Source organism: Elgaria multicarinata, chromosome 1, assembly GCF_023053635.1.
Source record: "Elgaria multicarinata webbii isolate HBS135686 ecotype San Diego chromosome 1, rElgMul1.1.pri, whole genome shotgun sequence".
Lineage (NCBI taxonomy): Eukaryota > Metazoa > Chordata > Lepidosauria > Squamata > Anguidae > Elgaria > Elgaria multicarinata.
In genome coordinates, this window is record NC_086171.1 from 154,129,843 (window position 1) to 154,148,478 (window position 18,636).

The following is an 18,636-nucleotide window of genomic DNA, read 5'->3' on the forward strand; positions in this document are numbered from 1 at the left end:
TATTTGCTAGTTATCAATCAAGCTGGTTGCCATAATCTTGGTTTTTTTGAGGTTTAACTGCAACCCAGCTTTTGCACTTTCTTCTTTCACCTTTGTCATAAGGCTCCTCAGCTCCTCCTCGCTTTCAGCCATCCAAGTGGTGTCATCTGCATATCTGAGATTGTTAATGTTTCTTCCTGCGATTTTAACTCCAGCCTTGGATTCATCAAGCCCAGCACGTCGCATGATGTGTTCTGCATACAAGTTGAATAGGTAAGGTGAGAGTATACAACCCTGCCGTACTCCTTTCCCAATCTTAAACCAGTCCGTTGTTCCGTGGTCTGTTCTTACCGTTGCTACTTGGTCACTATACAGATTCCTCAGGAGGCAGACAAGATGACTTGGTATCCCCATACCACCGAGAACTTGCCACAGTTTGTTATGATCCACACAGTCAAAGGCTTTAGAATAGTCAATAAAACAGAAATAGATGTTTTTCTGGAACTCCCTGGCTTTCTCCATTATCCAGCGGATATTGGCAATTTGGTCTCTAGTTCCTCTGCCTTTTCTAAACCCAGCTTGTACATCTGGCAATTCTCACTCCATGACTTGCTGGAGTCTACCTTGCAGGATCTTGAGCATTACCTTGCTGGCATGTGAAATAAGTGCCACTGTCCGATAGTTTGAACATTCTTTAATGTTTCCTTTTTTTGGTATGGGGATATAAGTTGATTTTTTCCAGTCTGATGGCCATTCTTGTGTTTTCCAAATTTGCTGGCATATGGCATGCATCACCTTGACAGCATCATCTTGCAATATTTTGAACAGTTCAGCTGGAATACCGTTGTCTCCTGCTGCCTTGTTATTAGCAATGCTTCTTAAGGCCCATTCAACCTCACTCTTCAGGATGTCTGGCTCTAACTCACTGACCACACCGTCTGAGCTATCCCCGATATTATTGTCCTTCCTATACAGATCTTCCGTATATTCTTGCCACCTTTTCTTGATCACTTCTGTTTCTGTTAGGTCCTTGCCATCTTTGTTTTTGATCATACCCATTTTTGCCTGGAATTTACCTCCGATGTTTCTAATTTTCTGGAAGAGGTCTCTTGTCCTTCCTATTCTATTGTCTTCTTCCACTTCTGCGCATTGCTTATTTAAAAATAATTCCTTATCTCTTCTGGCTAACCTCTGGAATTTTGCATTTAATTGGGCATATCTCCCCCTATCACTGTTGCCTTTTGCTTTCCTTCTTTCTTGGGCTACTTCCAGCGTCTCAGCAGACAGCCATCTTGCCTTCTTGGTTTTCTTTTTCTTTGGGACGTTTTTTGTTGCCACCTCTTCGACAATGTTGCGAACTTCTGTCAATAGTTCTTCCGGGACCCTATCTACTAAATCTAGTCCCTTAAATCTATTTTTCACTTCCACTGCATATTCTGTCAGGTTTTCGTGTTAACCTTAACAGTAATTAAGGCAGATTATTGGCAAAGACTTGCAAGCTCAGCACACCTGTTGGTGATTGAGTGAAGGGAGTATAAGGCTCACTCTTCCATAGCAATATGCAGTCAGCCAGTGGAGGTTTGAGGGTATGGCGTAAGCTGCTGCCGCTGCCAGAGAAAGGAGTATGCTGTATTGATGCAAAGCCAACTTTTGTCAAGGAGAACCGTAAAGCTGTTATGCTTACTTTGATTTATGGTGAGACAATTGCTTTGTTATAATTTGCTGCTACAAGCCTGGTTGTTTTGTTTTTGAAGAACTTCTCTGAATAAACTGCGTTGAAGATTCAAAACTCACGCTTGCGTTAATTTGCGAGCTGCGGAGGAATTTGTACAACAATACTTATTTCCCCCAACATATTCATTAGTAATATTAGTGAGCTCATATCTAACTGATCTGTGGTTCTTCCCTATTCTCTTTAGTTTGATTCTAAATTGTGCAATAAGAAGTTCGTGATCTGAACTACAGTCAGCTCCAGGTCTTGTTTTTACCGTCTGTATAGATGTCCGCCACCTTTGGCTGCAAAGGATGTAGTCAATCTGATTTCGGTGTCGGCCATCTGGTGAAGTCCGTCTATAAAGCCATCTTTTAGGTTGTTGGAAGAGAGTGTTTGTTATGCACAGTGAGTTGTCCTGGCAAAATTCTATCAGCCTATGTCCCGCTTCATTTTGTTCTCCTAGACCATGCTTACCTGTAATTCCAGATGTCATTTGACTGCCCACCTTAGCGTTCCAGTCTCCTGTAACGAAAATAACATCTATTTTTGGTGTATTATCCAGTAGGTGCTGCAGATCCTCATAGAAGTGATCTACTTCTGCTTCTTCAGCATCGGCAGTTGGGGCATATATTTGGATCACTGTGATGTTAAATGGCTTACCCTGAATTCGAATTGAGATCATTCTATCGTTTTTTGGATTGTATCCAAGCACTGCTTTAGCCACTTTATTATTAATTATGAAGGCTACTCCATTTCTTCTGTGATCCTCTTGTCCACAGTAGTAGATCTGGTGGTGATCTGATGTGAGCAATCCAATGGTCCCTAGGAGAGCATTCCATTGATCATAGGATGGCTTGTAAAACCTATCCAGGGTCAGAGACAGTGTTTGGAAGGGCATAGGAAACTTGGAAACTTTTGAGTTTGGGAGCTTCGAAACGGTGAAGGCACAATCGATAGGATTGCACCCTAAAAGACATATAAAACACCCATATACACAGATATGGCTCAAACCAGCTGCATAAATGTTTTTACTCTCCTTGGAGGGCCATGGTCATGGGGACTAGCATCATGAACATCAGCACTTCAGAATTTACCACTACAGCACAGAAGTAACTAGGAGCTGTAGAATAGAGAGATTCTGCCTCCTGTGAGTACCACACAGATCCCTTCCAGTGTTGAATAGACTCTTGTCATTAATTAAACCTTCTCCCTGTCAAATAGGCATCTTAGATGAAGACTGAAGAGTGGTCATCCACTCTTTGAGTGGTCAAAGAGACTGCTTGAAATAATATTTGTGTCATGGAGCAGTTACCATGTGAAAGCTACCTCCTTCCATAACCACTCACACCAAGAGCATCATGGTTTTGGAAGGTGTATCTAAACCATAGTGCAAAGCAGGAGTTATAGACTGGCTCTCTCACACTCTAGCCATTAATTGCCTATGCAAGCTTACTATGCCTTACTGAATTAATGAAGACTGACTTCTTAGTATGTTTAGGACTGCTATGATACCTGCAAACAGAAGGCAATAGGAGGAAATCTTCCGTCCCCATCAAACTCCCATAGTAATGTTATTCTTGAGGAAGACTGCTTGGAAAGATGACCAACGGTTGCAGCCTGTTCAAAGGCAGAACCTTTATTTTGTATTCAGGACCAAACTGCAGCTCAGAAAGCATCATGAAAGGCTACATTATTCTCTAATGTCTCCCCCCAGTATCTTAAGAACAATTAGAAAGTATTCCTGAGCATGATATCCCTTAACAATATTTGATAATTAATTCCTGCAAAGTGGGATGATTTGTATGCTGGAATTAACCTGCAGTGGCTGAAATGGTTGAGAGCACCACAAGTCGGATCAATGTTTCATAGCTCACCATTCCATGCCAATCAGAAAAAAAGGTAGAATTGGACCAGAACATTAAAGATATGGCTGGTGGAGAAAAAAAGTGGCAGCTGAGCGAAGGAAGATAGATGCTTTTGAACTGTGGTGTTGGAGGAAAATTGTAAGAGTGCCTTGGACTGCAAGAAGATCAAACCAGTCCATACTCCAGGAAATAAAGCCAGACTGCTCACTTGAGGGAATGGCATTAAAGGCAAAACTGAAGTACTTTGGCCACATAATAAGAAGACAGGATACCCTGGAGAAGAGGCTGATGCTAGGGAAAGTGGAAGGCAAAAGGAAGAGGGGCCGACCAAGGGCAAGATGGACGGATGATATTCTGGAGGTGACAGACTTGACCTTGGGGGAGCTAGGGGTGGCAACGGCCGACAGAAAGCTCTGGCGTGGGCTGGTCCATGAAGTCACGAAGAGTCGGAAACGACTGAACGAAAAAACAACAAAACACTGCACTAAATGTTGAACTGCTCTTCTTGAGAGGAAAAGTAGGCAGGAGGCAAGAAAGCCAAGGGAAAGAATAAAAAGCTAGAAAAAGAATAGAGTATCAGCTGGGATTCATACCTCCATGACCCTATGCTCTTGACAGCTCATGCCCCAGCACTGATTGACATCAAGGAGAGGAGAAGAGGCACAGAAAATTACAGGATAATGTGGGTTCCAGCCAGCCATACCCTTTTCTGGGATATTCCATTTCTTTATTTCTTCCTTTCTATTTTCCTTTCTCAACAGTCAGCATCCTGTGTTCACTGAGCATACCCAGTCCTCATTGGGCTATTTTGAGTTGTTTCCCCCTCCTTAATATTTTTTGTCCGAAGAATTTAGGAGGGTTACATCTGCAAACCTTGGGGTTCCCCCAGGCATGCTGATACTTCCCTCCTGCATGTTAGTGTTGCTGCTTTGTCTAGATAAGGATTAGCACACAGGGAATGAGTTTGCTGTTAGTATATAGCAGATTTTCCCAACCTGGTGCTCTCCAGATGTGTTGGACTACAGCTCCCAAGATCTCCCAGGCAGTATGTTGTAGTCTAACACTTATGGTGGGCACCAGATGGGGGTGGGGGGAATCCTGCTATATAGAACAGCCAATAGCTGTTGACAAACCAATTCCACATGCCATGTTTTACTATTCCAGTATGCTCATATTACTTATGCATGAATTGCACACCTCTTCACTACAGTACAGTGCTGTACTATCCTATCTGCACTATCATAATGTAAGTGCAGGAAGTGTGCTACTTTGTTTGCCCTGAGGAATAGTCATGCTCCATCTTTGCAACTCCTTCCCATTCTCTCTTGCTTTTTAAAAAACTCTCTTGAGAGGTGCATTTCATTACATGAACAGATGTGTGAAGTATTTACAGAAATGCCTAGCGCTTTGCCTATGTAGATGTCAACATTAGAGAATTTAGTTCTTGGTGGGAATGGACTAGGTTGCACCTGAATTTCTATTGTATCATTCTAATTCAATGGGCATTTACAGTATCACTCAAGCCACCAGGCTGTTTTAATCCTCAGTGCACGCTGGCTGCTATTTCCCTAACTACCCACCTGGGTGCAGCTTCCTATATCATCTGAACCAGGTCTGTATGGCAACAGGCCATGGGTTATTTGAGGGTTGTTTCATGTGAACCATGTCAATGAAATGTACTTTCACCGAAAGCCTTACAATCTAGCATAAGTACCACACACACAAAAAGAGACAGACCTTTTTGCCTTCTTCAGTTTTACTTTGATAACAACTTCATCACCTCCCCTTCATGACATGAGCTAGACAGTATCTCCAAATGCTTTGAGAAGGAGTGGAAAGAAAGTGACCACTGGAACTAAATTCAAGGATTTCAAAGCCTCATAACATGTGTTGAGAATTGTAGGAAGTTGTAATACCTGAAATGATTTTAGACTGTGAAAATGACAAAATGATATCCTTCAAAAACATTTGCTTCCAGGAGAATTGCTCCCACAGGACAACAAAAAGTGCAATTTACAAAAACGTCTCCCCTGAGCTAGTAACACCAAGTACCAAAGGATCACACACAAAAAAGAACAATCTCTAATTACTAATATATAAAAAAACAAAGCCCCCCAAACCTGATTTAGAAATAGCATCTAACTAGAATTCAGAAACCTAGTGTATCTATGCCTGGATTTGCAGACTTCCAGTGTTACTAATATTACACCACAATCCTATGCATATTTATTCAGAAATAGGTCCCACTACATTTGACAGGTCTTACTTCCTAGTGTTCCAGATTGCAGCTTCAGTGACCAAGTAAACCAGCAAGCCCTGTCTCCATAGTAGTTGACATAGTAGAATAAGCTAGATGAACCTTATGCACAGTGAAAACAGCTACTTAGTGAATGCCATTTTGTTGTAATTCTCCTTGCAGATTCAGGAGTTTTAACCGTTCAGCCGGAGGAGTTGCAAAGTAGGTTTTCTGTTCCTCTGAGTACTTCTCCTTCACTTCAACAATGTCCCGGTAGCTCCAGTCCCACCATCGGAAATTGAACTTCTCCAGCAGTTCTATTCTTTCTTCCTCTGTTGTCACACAATCAATAGGGGTATTCTGTAGCAAGAACGGCACCTGAACATCTGGGAAAACCACAAGAGCCCGGATGGCAAACCAGCCACCATAAGAGGGGTGGATGCAGACACCATAGATCTTCTAGAGAGGAAGAAAACAGATTGAAGTCATTGATTTAAGTCTGTCAATGCTCAAGTCCTGGGGTGGCAGGCGAGGCAAGGTATTAAAGTAGACAAACGTAACTACAGTATTTAGCAAACATCTTTTCAAGATGTAGATTGCCATCCCACAATAATAGGGCTTGGGCTGGTTCCATTTCTGCCAAATCTCAGACCTCTTTGGCCATGGGAGATCTGCCTTCAATGAGTCTGGGAATAGTTTTGAAGAGAATTGAAAGTGGTTTCTGAGAGTCATCACTGTCCATGGTTTACATAGTGTTCCCCCTCAATGTTGCCGCTGGTCAAAGAGGGTTTGCAAAACAATACAGAAACTGTTAACCAAAGGTGAAAATATGGATTCCATCCCATAAGCACCATACTACCTTCAACACTGGGAAAACCAAACCAAGCTGCATAGTCTCCATTTTAGGCACCTGATGGTTTTCATACATAACTGACTATGGAAAAAGCAAGCTGTTAATTTACAGCCCAGCCCTATAACTACAGACCTATGCATGTTTACTTTAAAGTACGCCCACCAAATTCAGTGGTTTATTCCCAGGTAAATGTACATCAGATTGCATTCTAACAGTGCAAACCTATACATGCCTACTCAGAAGTAATACAGGAGTGTATCCTTAGAGTATCGACAGCTGGTTGGCCATTGTGTGAACAGAATGCTGGACTAGATGGACCCTCGGTCTGATCCAGCATCAGGGCTCTTCTTATGGGACTCTGAGGCCACATTTCTCTGCCTACCTTAGATCTCAGACATGGATTAATTTATACATAGAGAGAGCGAGAGAGAGCACATACGTGAGAGAGTGCTAGCTCTTATTTGATTCTGGTTTCCTGGCAAAAATGAGCACAAGTTCCTCAGGTGTTTTCTGGCCATGTGGCTCCCTTGATGGAAATGTAGCACATATGCTCTAGAAATATAGTGTCGCCACTCATTTATGAGGTGAAATAGCCACGTGTTGAACATCTGTTGTACTTTTTCAAGAAAAGGTATGACTTTGGGGCTACCTCTGAGCAATAGGGATTCTTACACAGGATCTTAAGCTTGGTGTGAACAAACGTATAGGAGACTTTCACATGTCACAATCATTCTTTACCCAACATTGCCACTCTTCTGTCACTTTTTCGTTGACCTTTGCATGCAAAGCCTGTGCTCTATTACTGAGCTACAGCTCATCTTCAAGTGTTTTGCTACCTCCTTTCCCCCTTTTTCATCTTATAAATCGGAATATTATTGTGGGAAATCCTTTAGGACATCTCGTAATTATCACAGACAACTGACAATATAACTGAAACTTCAAAGAGTTATTTACTAGTTCTCTACCCAAACACATATGCTGTCTGCAGTGAAGCAAGTTCCTCTGTATCACCTTTCCTAATAGATTATTCCACATAATCCAGAGTTGGTGTGGCATAGCGGTTGGAGTGTTGGACTGGAACTCAGGAGATCCAGGTTCCAGTGCCCACTTGGCAGTGAAGTTCATTGGGTGACTTTGGTCCAAAGTAAACCTCCAAGTAAACAGTCACTGACTTTCAGCCTAACCTACCTCAAAGGGTTGTTTTGAGGATAAAATGGAGAGGAGGAAGATCATGTACGCTGCCTTGGGCTCCTCGGAGGAAAGGCAGGATATAAATGTAATAAAGAAAGAAATAATCCAGACCAGCCTTCTCTAATCGTGTACCTTCTAGATATGTTGGACTACAATTCCTAGGACCCCCAGCCAGATTATTTATGACCGTGTGTGCTCCATATATTTCTGCATGTGCACCATCTTGCAAGAATTTAAATTCGGGGCATGATTTCCTTTACAAAGCAAAGAAATCTAAGTTTACACTTCAAATCAACTTCAGGAAATAATTGCAACTCTAAGGTCTAAAAATGGGCCGAGGAAATGTTGTAATTGTGGAGGCTGAAATTTCAAAAACAACCGTGGCTGCCCTTCCGTCTCTCCAACTATGTTGGAGGAAATGTTTATTCCTTCTGACACTCCACTCTTTGCCAAAGTATTCTGAAATTGGAGAAACATGAATATTGTGTTAAAGGAAAATGATGAAATTAAATTCATAATTTATCCAAGAGAAGAATGTGGATTTCTTTGGGTGGGAAACATGGATCTGTGGCGTATGCATGCAAAGAGCCCTGACTCAACCCTCCTAAATGGAAAACAGTACAGTTTACCCACCACCCACTTGCTGCTTCTCATGCTCTCACCTTCTCTCCCCAGGGATCTTGCTGCACATCTTTCCGCTGGTAGTAGTATGCAGCACCAGCTACATGTGCTGCTGTTTGGGCCAAGAATCTGGGCTTCCGGTTGGGCAGCATCTCGTAGTCATACATGATATCAACCTGCTGGTCAGCAAGGCTCTGGGAAAGAAGTGTCTTTATTAGATCTGATCTCTCATGTCAAGGAGCCCCAGGACGTTGTAGCCCAGGTATGCAGAGGCTCAGGGCCCAAACCCAGCCTACCCGGGGGTCCCAGATGGCCATGCCCCCTTTCTCCCAACCATCAATCATTTGGTAGTTTCCTGACTTTTGTGTAGTTCCCCACCAGCACCACTCAATTCTGAACATTTGAAATGCCTCTCTCGAAGCTTAGTTACTGGCAATAAGAGCTTTAAGTTAAAATATGCTGGTATTTTGGCTCCGCCCCTTTTGCTTTCGACCCCACCTACCGCTGGAATGCAGCCCCGGAGAACTTCTCTGAAATGAAATGAAATTTGGCTGATGGAAGTTCGCCACCCCTGATGTAGGGAGAGGGTCTACAACAGCCTTCCCCAACCTGGTGACCTCCCGATGTGTTGGAATGCAACTCCCCTGCTGGCTGGGAAATCTCCTGCCTCTCCCCCACCCCCCAGCTCCCACCAAGTTGGGCCTCTACTCTTATAGTCTCAATTCTCTAATGATGCGACATCTTGATAAAGAAGCTACAGCCTCCTACAATGAGAAGGTTTGAGGCAAGTGTCATCCTGTTCTCTCAAAGCAGAACAGAATTCTGCTTTGGGATTTCCAAAATTATTCCACCCAATTCCATTAAAGAGTTCACAGACCTTCTCATGTGAAAATGAACCTTGACCTTCAATATGTAGTGTACAAGCCACTCTAACCTAAAAGCAAATCTCTCCAACTCCCTAGACTTGTCACAATGACTTCTTTATCTTTTAGTTTACAATATCATATATAAAAAAGCTAAACATGCTGACTGATAAAGATTTGAATTAATATTCAAAGTGATGGAGAGTGGAGAAACGAAAAACCACTCTGGAGGTTTTTAAGTGATGACCTTAAAGCTTTTTTACCTTTATTGGTCTAGGTGCTTGTACAGGGTGAAGTTGAGGAAACCAGGCTAGATCATCACATGCCACAGCCAAAGCAGCCAGAGCTGGTTTTGCACACAGCCGTACCACTGCTCTGTAGTGTTTACGAGGACCAGGTGCACACATATACTATTACACTGGAAGGCATCATTGTGTCTTAGATACATTCAAGGAGGAATAGATGTATCAACTGCTGTTCAGTGTGATGGCTGAATAGAACCCCCAGACATGCTGCATCTGAATACTAGAGGACAAACAATGGGAGAAGGCTTTTGCCTTCATACTTGGGCTGCCTAGAGGCATCTGGCTGACCACTGTTGGAAACAGGTGTCGGGCTAGATGGAATTTCGGCCTGGTTCAGCAGGACGGCTTTTAGGTGTTTACTCATAGAAAGGACAAAAGGAGACGAAGCATTAAAATCTCTTACCTCCCTAACCAGTGATAAGTGATGTGAAATGCACTGATCCACAGGATCATGAATCTTTTTCAGTAGCTGATTCTTCAAGAAGGGTTTGAAGGCTCTGTCGAACATGGCAGGAATGCTGAGCACCACAAATGCCAGTGTGTTATTCGAGTATGGCAAATGAAAAGCTGGAGCAAGGACTGCATTGTACCACCCTACCTTTAGAAAATATAAAAACAAATTACAGAAGAACAGGAAGCCTGGATTCTGGAAACAAGGAGGATTACATTCTGAGCATTCTGGGCCTTGTATTTGCACAGAAGAAAAATTCCACGCTAAGGTACAAGTTCTAAAAGCAAAACTCCCAACTGCCTTCATCTCACAACCTGGTACCTGGGTCCATCAAAGCAACCCAAAGCAACACAAAGTTACACAATTTACTAATAATTTTACTTTCTATTTCCCAAGGATCAGATGTCTAAAGGATTGAGAATGTGCTTTTGCTTTTCAAGGACACCCATATGAGGTTTATTTAATCATTCAGGCAGTGGTAGTCACAGAGAAGAGACAGAGAATCATGCAAAACACTAGCTGTGTTCAGGTAATTATATCTCAGTTTAATAAGATGAGATATGAATGAGCCTTTTGCCCAGACATGCAAATCCTTCTCTCCTTCCTTTGCTGCATGCCTGAATGAAATCTGGAAGTCTCCAATTAACTATAATTTCCTTTTTCATCCAAACTGGGAAATTATGGTTACCAGCTTTGGAACTAGCCAGGATCTTTAAACAATTTCAAACCATTTCAACTTTAGCACTAAAATGTTTATTAGCAATAAATAAAAATCTTAAATCAATTTTGTTTTCTACTGCCAGTTAATTTGCTGTAGAGAAAAGGGGCTGTAAAAACTGGATTCAGTTAATTTAGAGCTCATGATCCAACCACTGATATAGGCTAATGACACAGTATCTCTGCTCCTTATGATGTCATAAGGGTTGTGAGCAGCAGCCAGCGAGAAGTCTGGGGCCTTCAGTTTAGCCATGTGATTCATGCCCAAAGATCAGGAACTAGAAGGCAGACCAAGCAGCAGGGGTCATGAGCAGAAGATCACAAAAAGGGTTTTGGAAGTGCTACGTGGAAACAGGTAATATCGCCGTGATCTTAGAGCCTGCTCTTATGCATTTGTGCTCAGAATTAAGGGGTGGACTAGATGGTGGCAGTTTTCACCATAAATCTGCTCCAATTGATTTTGCCCAGCAGCCAAGGTTTGTGTCTGGGAAGACCTGAGCCTACCCCACATTTGCCACTTCCCTCTTTATAGCCCCTCTCCCCAAGCACTTTTTATCCAGCCAAGGTCACCTCCGATACTGGAGCTCAGCTGATGAGAAAAACACAAGGGGAGAAAAGCTGTGGAGAGGGAAAGAATTCTGCGCTCCTCCCCCATGTGCCTCTTAGCTGTTAAAAATCAGACAGCCACAGCCTCTTCTTGCATGATAGGGGCCATTGTATCTTTAAACTTATGGAGATGCTATCGTCATGCTTAGCTTGGCCCCAAGTCCCACCAAGTACAACAGGACTCCTAAATATACTTAGGACTGCAGCATTGTACATGCAGATGTTTGCAGGACTTTTGCCAAAATTGTATTCAAGCAAAATGAGAAGTGTGTGTATGTATCTTATATATTATTTGGTTGGTTGTTTTTATTTATTTTACATTGATATCCTGCCTTTCCTCCAAGGAGCCCAAAGCAGAGTACATGAGCCTTCTCCTCTCAATTTTATCCTCACAGATAGAAGAGGTAGGTTAAGCTGAGAGTGAGTGACTGGCCCAAAGTCACCCAGGGGTGGCCTAGACGATCTGAAAGACCTGTGGTGGGTGCACAGTGACACTGCTATCATGGGGCTTTCCCACAAAGCAGCAAGGTAAAAAAGCTGGGGTTGTAACCCAACTTGTTCAGCAGAGCAAGGTGAATACAGCACATCTGCTGTCTAACCTTGCTCTGATTGGTTGCTGTCCATCTGGGCAAAGGGCAGGGGACAGGCTGGTGAGCCAAATGGCTGCTGGAAAGCCCATGTCCTCCCTCTGCCTCAAGATTAGCTGCCACCTTGCAGTAGAGAAAGCATGGGGTTTCTTTAAATGCAGTGGCAACCCAGCACCGTTGATGGTAGAGTGGGGACTAGAACCTAGATCTGTCCAGTCTAGTCCAACACCCTAAGCACTACACCACACTGCTCTCATGATGAATGTTTAACCCCTCAGTGGTGATGATGGAATAATTCTACTCTGTCCTCCTTTAAGGGAATCTTCCTACATTTGTGCCCTCAGCTCATTACATAGAAAAGTTTTCCCCGGCTCTAACTAAGATCAGGCAGCCTATGCATGAGCCATTATCTCATGTTAACAAGAGCTAAAACAACAAGCACTTCCCATAAAGTAAACAGGACCTCTCAAGAAGCCCCTCTGTGTTCAATATAAGCAAGCAGCAAAGTGTACTGGCTAACGTGGCTAAATTTGTCAACGTGCCGGACGAAATGTTTATTCACTCTTCCATTGGCACTGCAGAGTAAGACATTATCACTCTCCTTCTATGCGTAGGGAAGTCAATGAACTCACCTTAAATCAGAGCTGGACATTTTCCAGCTCTCTAACTCAACAAGCTAATATGCCTGGGCTCTCTAACTCTCCTCACAAACCACTTGCAATGGGGTAATACATATCTGGGAAAGACTATCTTGCTATTCACAAAGGGTACCCCCTTCAGAGGGTTAGCAACGTCCCCCATTATTCCATCATGCCAACCAAAACAATAACATAAGACTGGTAAAATGTTTGGATTTGTTTTTAAGAATTCTGCATTTCTACAAGTTTTCTGTTTATACCAGTCTGCTGTCTATTAATAATACAGTTATAATGAAAGTGCCAGGAAAAGAGTTTCCTAAAAGAGCAGGAATATGGCAAGAGAAACAAGGACAAACAAGGAAGGGGCATTAAGAGGATTTACCAGCAAATCACACGTTCCACAGCAGGAAAACACATCATAGTAATGTGTAGGATCTTGTAACACTTGACTTCAGTAGTTTTGTTAATATCCCATGATTTTTTTTATTTTTATTTTTAAAAAGGGTGCATAGAAAAGAATGAGCAGGGATTCTATCTAAACTGGTTATGGTGGACTGTTGTCATTTCCTTCAGAATAAAATTAAGTCTAAAATAAATAAAATTCAATTCAATTGACAAAGAACTCGGAGTTAAAGCTTAATGCTAGGACTATTAAAACACAGAAATCATAGATTCTTTTGCTCAATCACCAGCATGACAGCCTATACTGTTTTCTGCAACATGTTCTCCTCAAAATCCGAGAACACGCACCCACTGAGAATGGTGTTCCCCCCCCCCCCGAAGTGAGGAAGTTTGGTTGGTGGCGGTGAAACTGTGTTCATATTAAAAATAATGGAATATTTTAAATCATGCCTGGATGTATATATCTGTAATTGCACTTACGAAATTTCAATTTGCTAATATTTTATTTTTATTTAATAATCATTTGTGAATGTGAAATATGATTACAGTCAATTAATGGTTTGTGGGACAAGCTATACACCATGGTTAAATTGGGAGGGAAATGTATGCGCTTCCTGCCTATGCTGTAAACAATGCTGCACTTAAAGCCCAACTCCAAAAACGTCCCACTGATTTGGGAAAATTACTTCCACATATTTCAGTTTATTTCAATGGAACCACTTCCATTTAAAAGCACCATGGTTTCAATGTAGAAAGTAGTATCTTCTACGCAGGCATGCTCTCAATTTGGTAGAGGTCTCAATTCCTTTCCTGCCTCACACTGCAGTAAAGTTAAGCCTACTGTGTTGGCCACTGATGGCACCTTGCTTTACATCAGGGAGGGGTAATGTTTGGCCCTCCAGTTGTTGTTGGACTGCAATTCCCATCAGCCCTAACCAGTACAGCCAATGGTGAGGGATGATGGAAGTTACTGTCCAATCACATCTGGAAGGCCGCATGTTCCTCATGAAGAGCAGACTTAGCAGTGGAGCGGTGTGCCACTGATGCTGCCTTGAGAACTTTGGGGTTCGGTGTAAACCCACTGCATCAGCAGGTTTTGGAGACTTGCCCTGACTCTGGCAAAATGTCAAGAATATGGTGGCACAACATTATGCCAATGAAGGGGCCCAAAAAGGGCAATGCCAGGGATAGGTCAGGAAAGGACTGGCCTTAAGTCTGAATCCTAAAGGCCTGCAGACACCACTTCTGTCTCCAATACCACTGTCACATTACATGGATGAAAGGGGTGGGCAACAACACTACCATGGCGCTGAACAGAAAGCCAAAACACATCGCTACCCACTTTCCCCTGCTCTGCTACTGTAATAGAGCATAGCATTCTGTCTGAATTTACACCCAGTCACAGGGCACCCATAGCAGAATGGAAACCCGTCAGGGAACCTATTGGTCAAATGACAGGGTATGCGCCATGTTGTGCATGCTTAGAGCAAATTATGAGGGACATTGATGATAAAACTATGGAGAAATGGCACTTTACACAAAAAGGGCACTTTGCACCCACCCACACCCTGGCCCAGAAAAAATACAGGAAGAGCAGATTGCTAACCCTTCTCTTCTCAGAACATTTACAGATAACTTGCCTCAGGACTCCATACACAACCAACCAACTGGATCCTTCAACTGAGGCTGGAAGAACAAAGCACCCTACACAGGTAAACAAAGGAAGGGGAAATCCATACCTCAAAATTGGATTGCTGCAAATCTCTCCCCTCTCCCTTGCAAACTGTGAAAACTGTATTGCAGCCTTCCCCAACCGGGTGTCCTCCAGACATGTTGGACTGCATCTCCTATCATTCCCAGTCAGGGAAGGCTGATGAATTGGATAAGTCACATTAGCTAACCATGCCTTCCTTCCTTAACAGCAAGTAGCAGTGTCTCCCACACAAGAGAGACACATAATAGATATGCACTTGTGCAGAAGGGGGACCCTAAACGTCAGGCACTTTGACGGTTGCTATTGCTGACCAAACACTCATGACTGTTTTTCCTTGCAGGATCCCAGCTGGACAAATGGAAGAGAACAGCCGCCACATACAAAGTTCCACTACAACTCCCCAAAGAGAAGGGGTAAGCATCATTTAAGTGACTACGCTTTCCCCACACCCACCCTCAACAGTGAGAGCCCCCCATCTACCTGTTTGCTAACTTTCTCCCCATCTCTCGAATCACAGATAGTGCAACTAGGGCCAGAGACTAATTGCTGCAGAACATTGCTATTTCTGTCCCTGTCTCTCTCTTGGCTCTCCAGCAGATACAGAGGCAAGGGCCTTCCTCACTCCCACTGCAATACAGACCATAAGTAAGGCCTACAGCTTGATCTGAAGCACTGGTCGGTGTGATTGCAGCTGTTCATCTGTGGAGTTGCCAGCCTTCTTGTCCCATCCGGGCTCCTTGGCAGACACTTATGTAAACAGGTGAAGCTGTACCCAGCACAGGGATGGAGCAATTGGGTAAATTATCACCTGCTATCCTGTTGATTGTTGTGCTGCTTTCAAACAGCCCTGCTGGGACATGAAGGCTGGTGATCTTATTCATGTGTCCTGATTCCACAACATGCTCCATCTTTGACGCTGTTCAATAAAAACATTTAGGCTATTTGCCTCTGTTGTTTCTTTGATAATGAGGGTTAGCAGATGAAGATCTGGCTCCGGATTCTTGCTCACCCTAGGGCTCTTACTGCATACACAAAGGTGGTTGCTGTGGAGGGTGCTGCAGTTGTTCTTAAGTTTGGTGGGTAGTGCGTTGAGTGTGTAATGGGTACAGTGATGTTCTAGAGGCATTTCCCCATTGCAATGCACATACTGGCTTCTACCATGCCTAGCTAATAGTTGAAGCCACCAGTCATGCAGTGACCCTGTTCAGATGACACACTAAGCCACAGTGGTTAAGTATTTTGAGCTAAACATTATGGCTTAGAGTGTTGTGTGAACCAGGACTTAGCATGTTGTGTGAATCATTTCTAACCATGGTGGCTACATGATCATGGTTTAAACACACTCACTAATCATTTGCTGCAAAGGGATTAGCGGCCTAACCATGGCTTAAGCATGTTGTCTGAACAAGCCCAGTATGTCACTGCATGATCAGTGGGAGTCAGTGGTGTTACCACGGGTGCCAGGAAAGTGGCTGGTAGGCTTGCTAAGTTCTCTACCTTGGTTTTGTCCTGCTGTAGCCTTTTACCATCTTCTCCACTTTTATGCAAGGAAGAACCCTGCGATTGGGCTGGCATAAGATGGCTGCTACGAAGGCAAAATCGTAACAGTCCTTCCTCAGTCTTAGAACATTAGATCTCCACAGAACTGGCATCAGATTCCGATTATGTGCAGTGCCTTATTGTTCAGTGTTTAGTCTGCCAAAACTTGCTATGAGCAGAAATAGTTTGACATTGTATTCTCTAAAGGGGAATTCCTCATCTTTGAATTTTTAGTAAATAAACCTATTGTGGGCAAGTTAGGAAATTATTCTTCAAGGTAAGGAAAGCAAAATAGATGCTTTCCTTTTCAGCCAGAAATTAAGTGTCTATGATTCAATATGTGGCTTTCATCTTTTCAGACATTAGAAGGTGCAGCTACAGTTAGCAAAATGTCATGTGGATGTTTTACATTTAATTTCCCCTTGTGTGCCCTGAGGCCTCATTAGTTTAATTTACATCATAGCCTCCAGCATTCATTGGCTTCTTGGCAAACCACAAAGGGGCTGTTTCTGTCATGTATCTTCTCCTCCCCTAAAGAAGCTATTTCTCGGAATGTCTCCCGCAAGATAGTTATGCTGTGGCAGGAGAGCCTGCATCAAGGTTATTAAAAGCAACCTTCAGAGCTTCGGCTATTGTGTGGTATAATAAATAAATAAATAAATTCAAAATCAAGGAATATAGTTTTGTAGGAAAACAAGGATTTGTTGGGTTTCCAAGAGAACATTTCCCCCCTCTTTCCCTTAGTTAATATTTAAGTCACAGGTGGAACATACCTCACCTCCACATTAGTAATTTAACTGCTCGGTGTCAATCTTTAACTTCCAAGCCAACGAACTTGACATTCAACTCCATATCCAGCTATTGCTGGCCACATTCCCAGTTCTACTCCACTTTGTATTTCCTTCTTCAGCTGTTATCTTAAATGCTATTGAGAATTCTTTTGATGCTTGTTAATTGTGCTCTTTCCTGTTTTTATCAGCTAATCTTATATGTATCTACTCCAGAATTCTATATGTGGATTTCAGTAGTACAAGTGTTTCTTCTTCATAAGGGTGCAATCCTTTACACGTTTAGACAGAAAAAAAGTCAGATAGCTCCCAGCATTTTGCAGCCAGCATTCCCCAGCCAGTTAAATCTGCATTAAACTCATAGGTACATGTACAATGCTATCCTTGGATGCAACCAATGGGAAAGTGCAGGAGATAGAACACTTCTAGAAGCAATGGGTAAAAGATGGGAGATTTGGTGCAAAGCTAAAACAACAGGATTCATTTATAACACAGAGGCAGCCTTTTGGAGCCCATAGGCACATTTGGCAGCTTGAGAAAATACAAAATGGGTATGTTGCAAATGAAAGCACTGGCCTGCAGTCACCTGCCATCTTCCTTTCCTAAGGATTATCTCTGACCCCCACGTTTAGCCCAGAGACATTCATGGCAAAAGAAAATGGGAGCAGTTAAATGCTTTCACTTTGCTTTGAAACAATCCCAGCTGCCAGTAAGACATGTTTTTTTAAAAAATAAAAAATAAAAAGTTGCACCTCAGCAGGCATCAAGATAGATGTCTGAGGGGTGCACTGTGGCGCAGAGGCCACATTGCCTGCCCCTACTTTATAAGGTCTTCCCGTATGTGAGGTGTGTTGCCTGAGGTAAAATGTTCTCAGTGACTTTTACAACCGATCCAGCATCTTGCAACACTGGTCTCTTTATATATTTAAAAAAGAAACGGCTCTTGATACGGAAAAAAGAACATAGGTTGAAACGGGGGTGGTTCTTCCAGACCTATTCAGATGTTAGTTAAGAATTATGCTCCTGCTCATTATCCTCAAAATATTATTCACAAACGTTTCGTGATATTACGGAAAGAATTGGAGGGCACAGAAAAGGGTGAGGAATTGGAAACTGTCGGTGGAGGGACAGGAACAAGCAGTTAAGAGTCTAGATTGCAGCAAGCAAAGCGAAAGACGAGAAAGGATTTCTACAGGCGCTCTCCAGGGCCATCCTCAGCCAATACTTAGGAATGGGCGGCGGCAGGCGCTCTTGCGCCGGCCCTTTCCCCGCTCTACACCCTGGCGAGTACGCCGTACCTTCAATGGGTAGATTTCAAAGCCCAGGCTCTCCAAGTGGTCTTGGATTCTCTTTTCCAGATGGACCATGTGTAGCTCCATGGTACCCAAACGAAGAGCATTACGGGAAATGTAGTTTCCTGTGGGCCCGACAGGCCCACACCATGTGCCTTCCGAGACACAGCTGAGCCGGCTGGTAGTGCATTCTCCAATTGTCGTATATTACGACCTTCCGCTAATGGCCGCGCATCTATGCACGAAAAGACGGAAAGGACTTCCCCCCACCCACA

At 43.1% G+C, this 18,636-nt stretch overlaps 1 protein-coding gene across 1 annotated transcript; it reads right to left on the bottom strand.

Moving 5' to 3' along the window:
• Positions 1 to 5,296: 5,296 nt before the first annotated feature.
• MMACHC (metabolism of cobalamin associated C) lies at positions 5,297 to 18,559 on the bottom strand. The gene is made up of 4 exons (XM_063118614.1): positions 18,368 to 18,559; positions 10,031 to 10,225; positions 8,501 to 8,653; positions 5,297 to 6,253 (listed from the first exon to the last, which is right to left on the bottom strand). Exons 1-4 carry the CDS (start codon positions 18,446 to 18,448, stop codon positions 5,942 to 5,944), a joined length of 741 nt encoding a protein of 246 aa, XP_062974684.1. The 5' UTR covers positions 18,449 to 18,559; the 3' UTR covers positions 5,297 to 5,941.
• Between the last annotated feature and the right edge of the window lie 77 nt (positions 18,560 to 18,636).

Coding starts and splice junctions, on each gene's coding strand:
- MMACHC (XM_063118614.1), bottom strand. CDS start 18,448: ATGGAGCTACACATGGTCCATCTGGAAAAGAGAATCCAAGACCACTTG. Junction 10,226..18,367: donor TTGAAATCTACCCATTGAAG/GTACGGCGTACT, acceptor TATTTTCTAAAG/GTAGGGTGGTACAATGCAGT. Junction 6,254..8,500: donor AAGATCCCTGGGGAGAGAAG/GTGAGAGCATGA, acceptor CTTCCTCTCTAG/AAGATCTATGGTGTCTGCAT.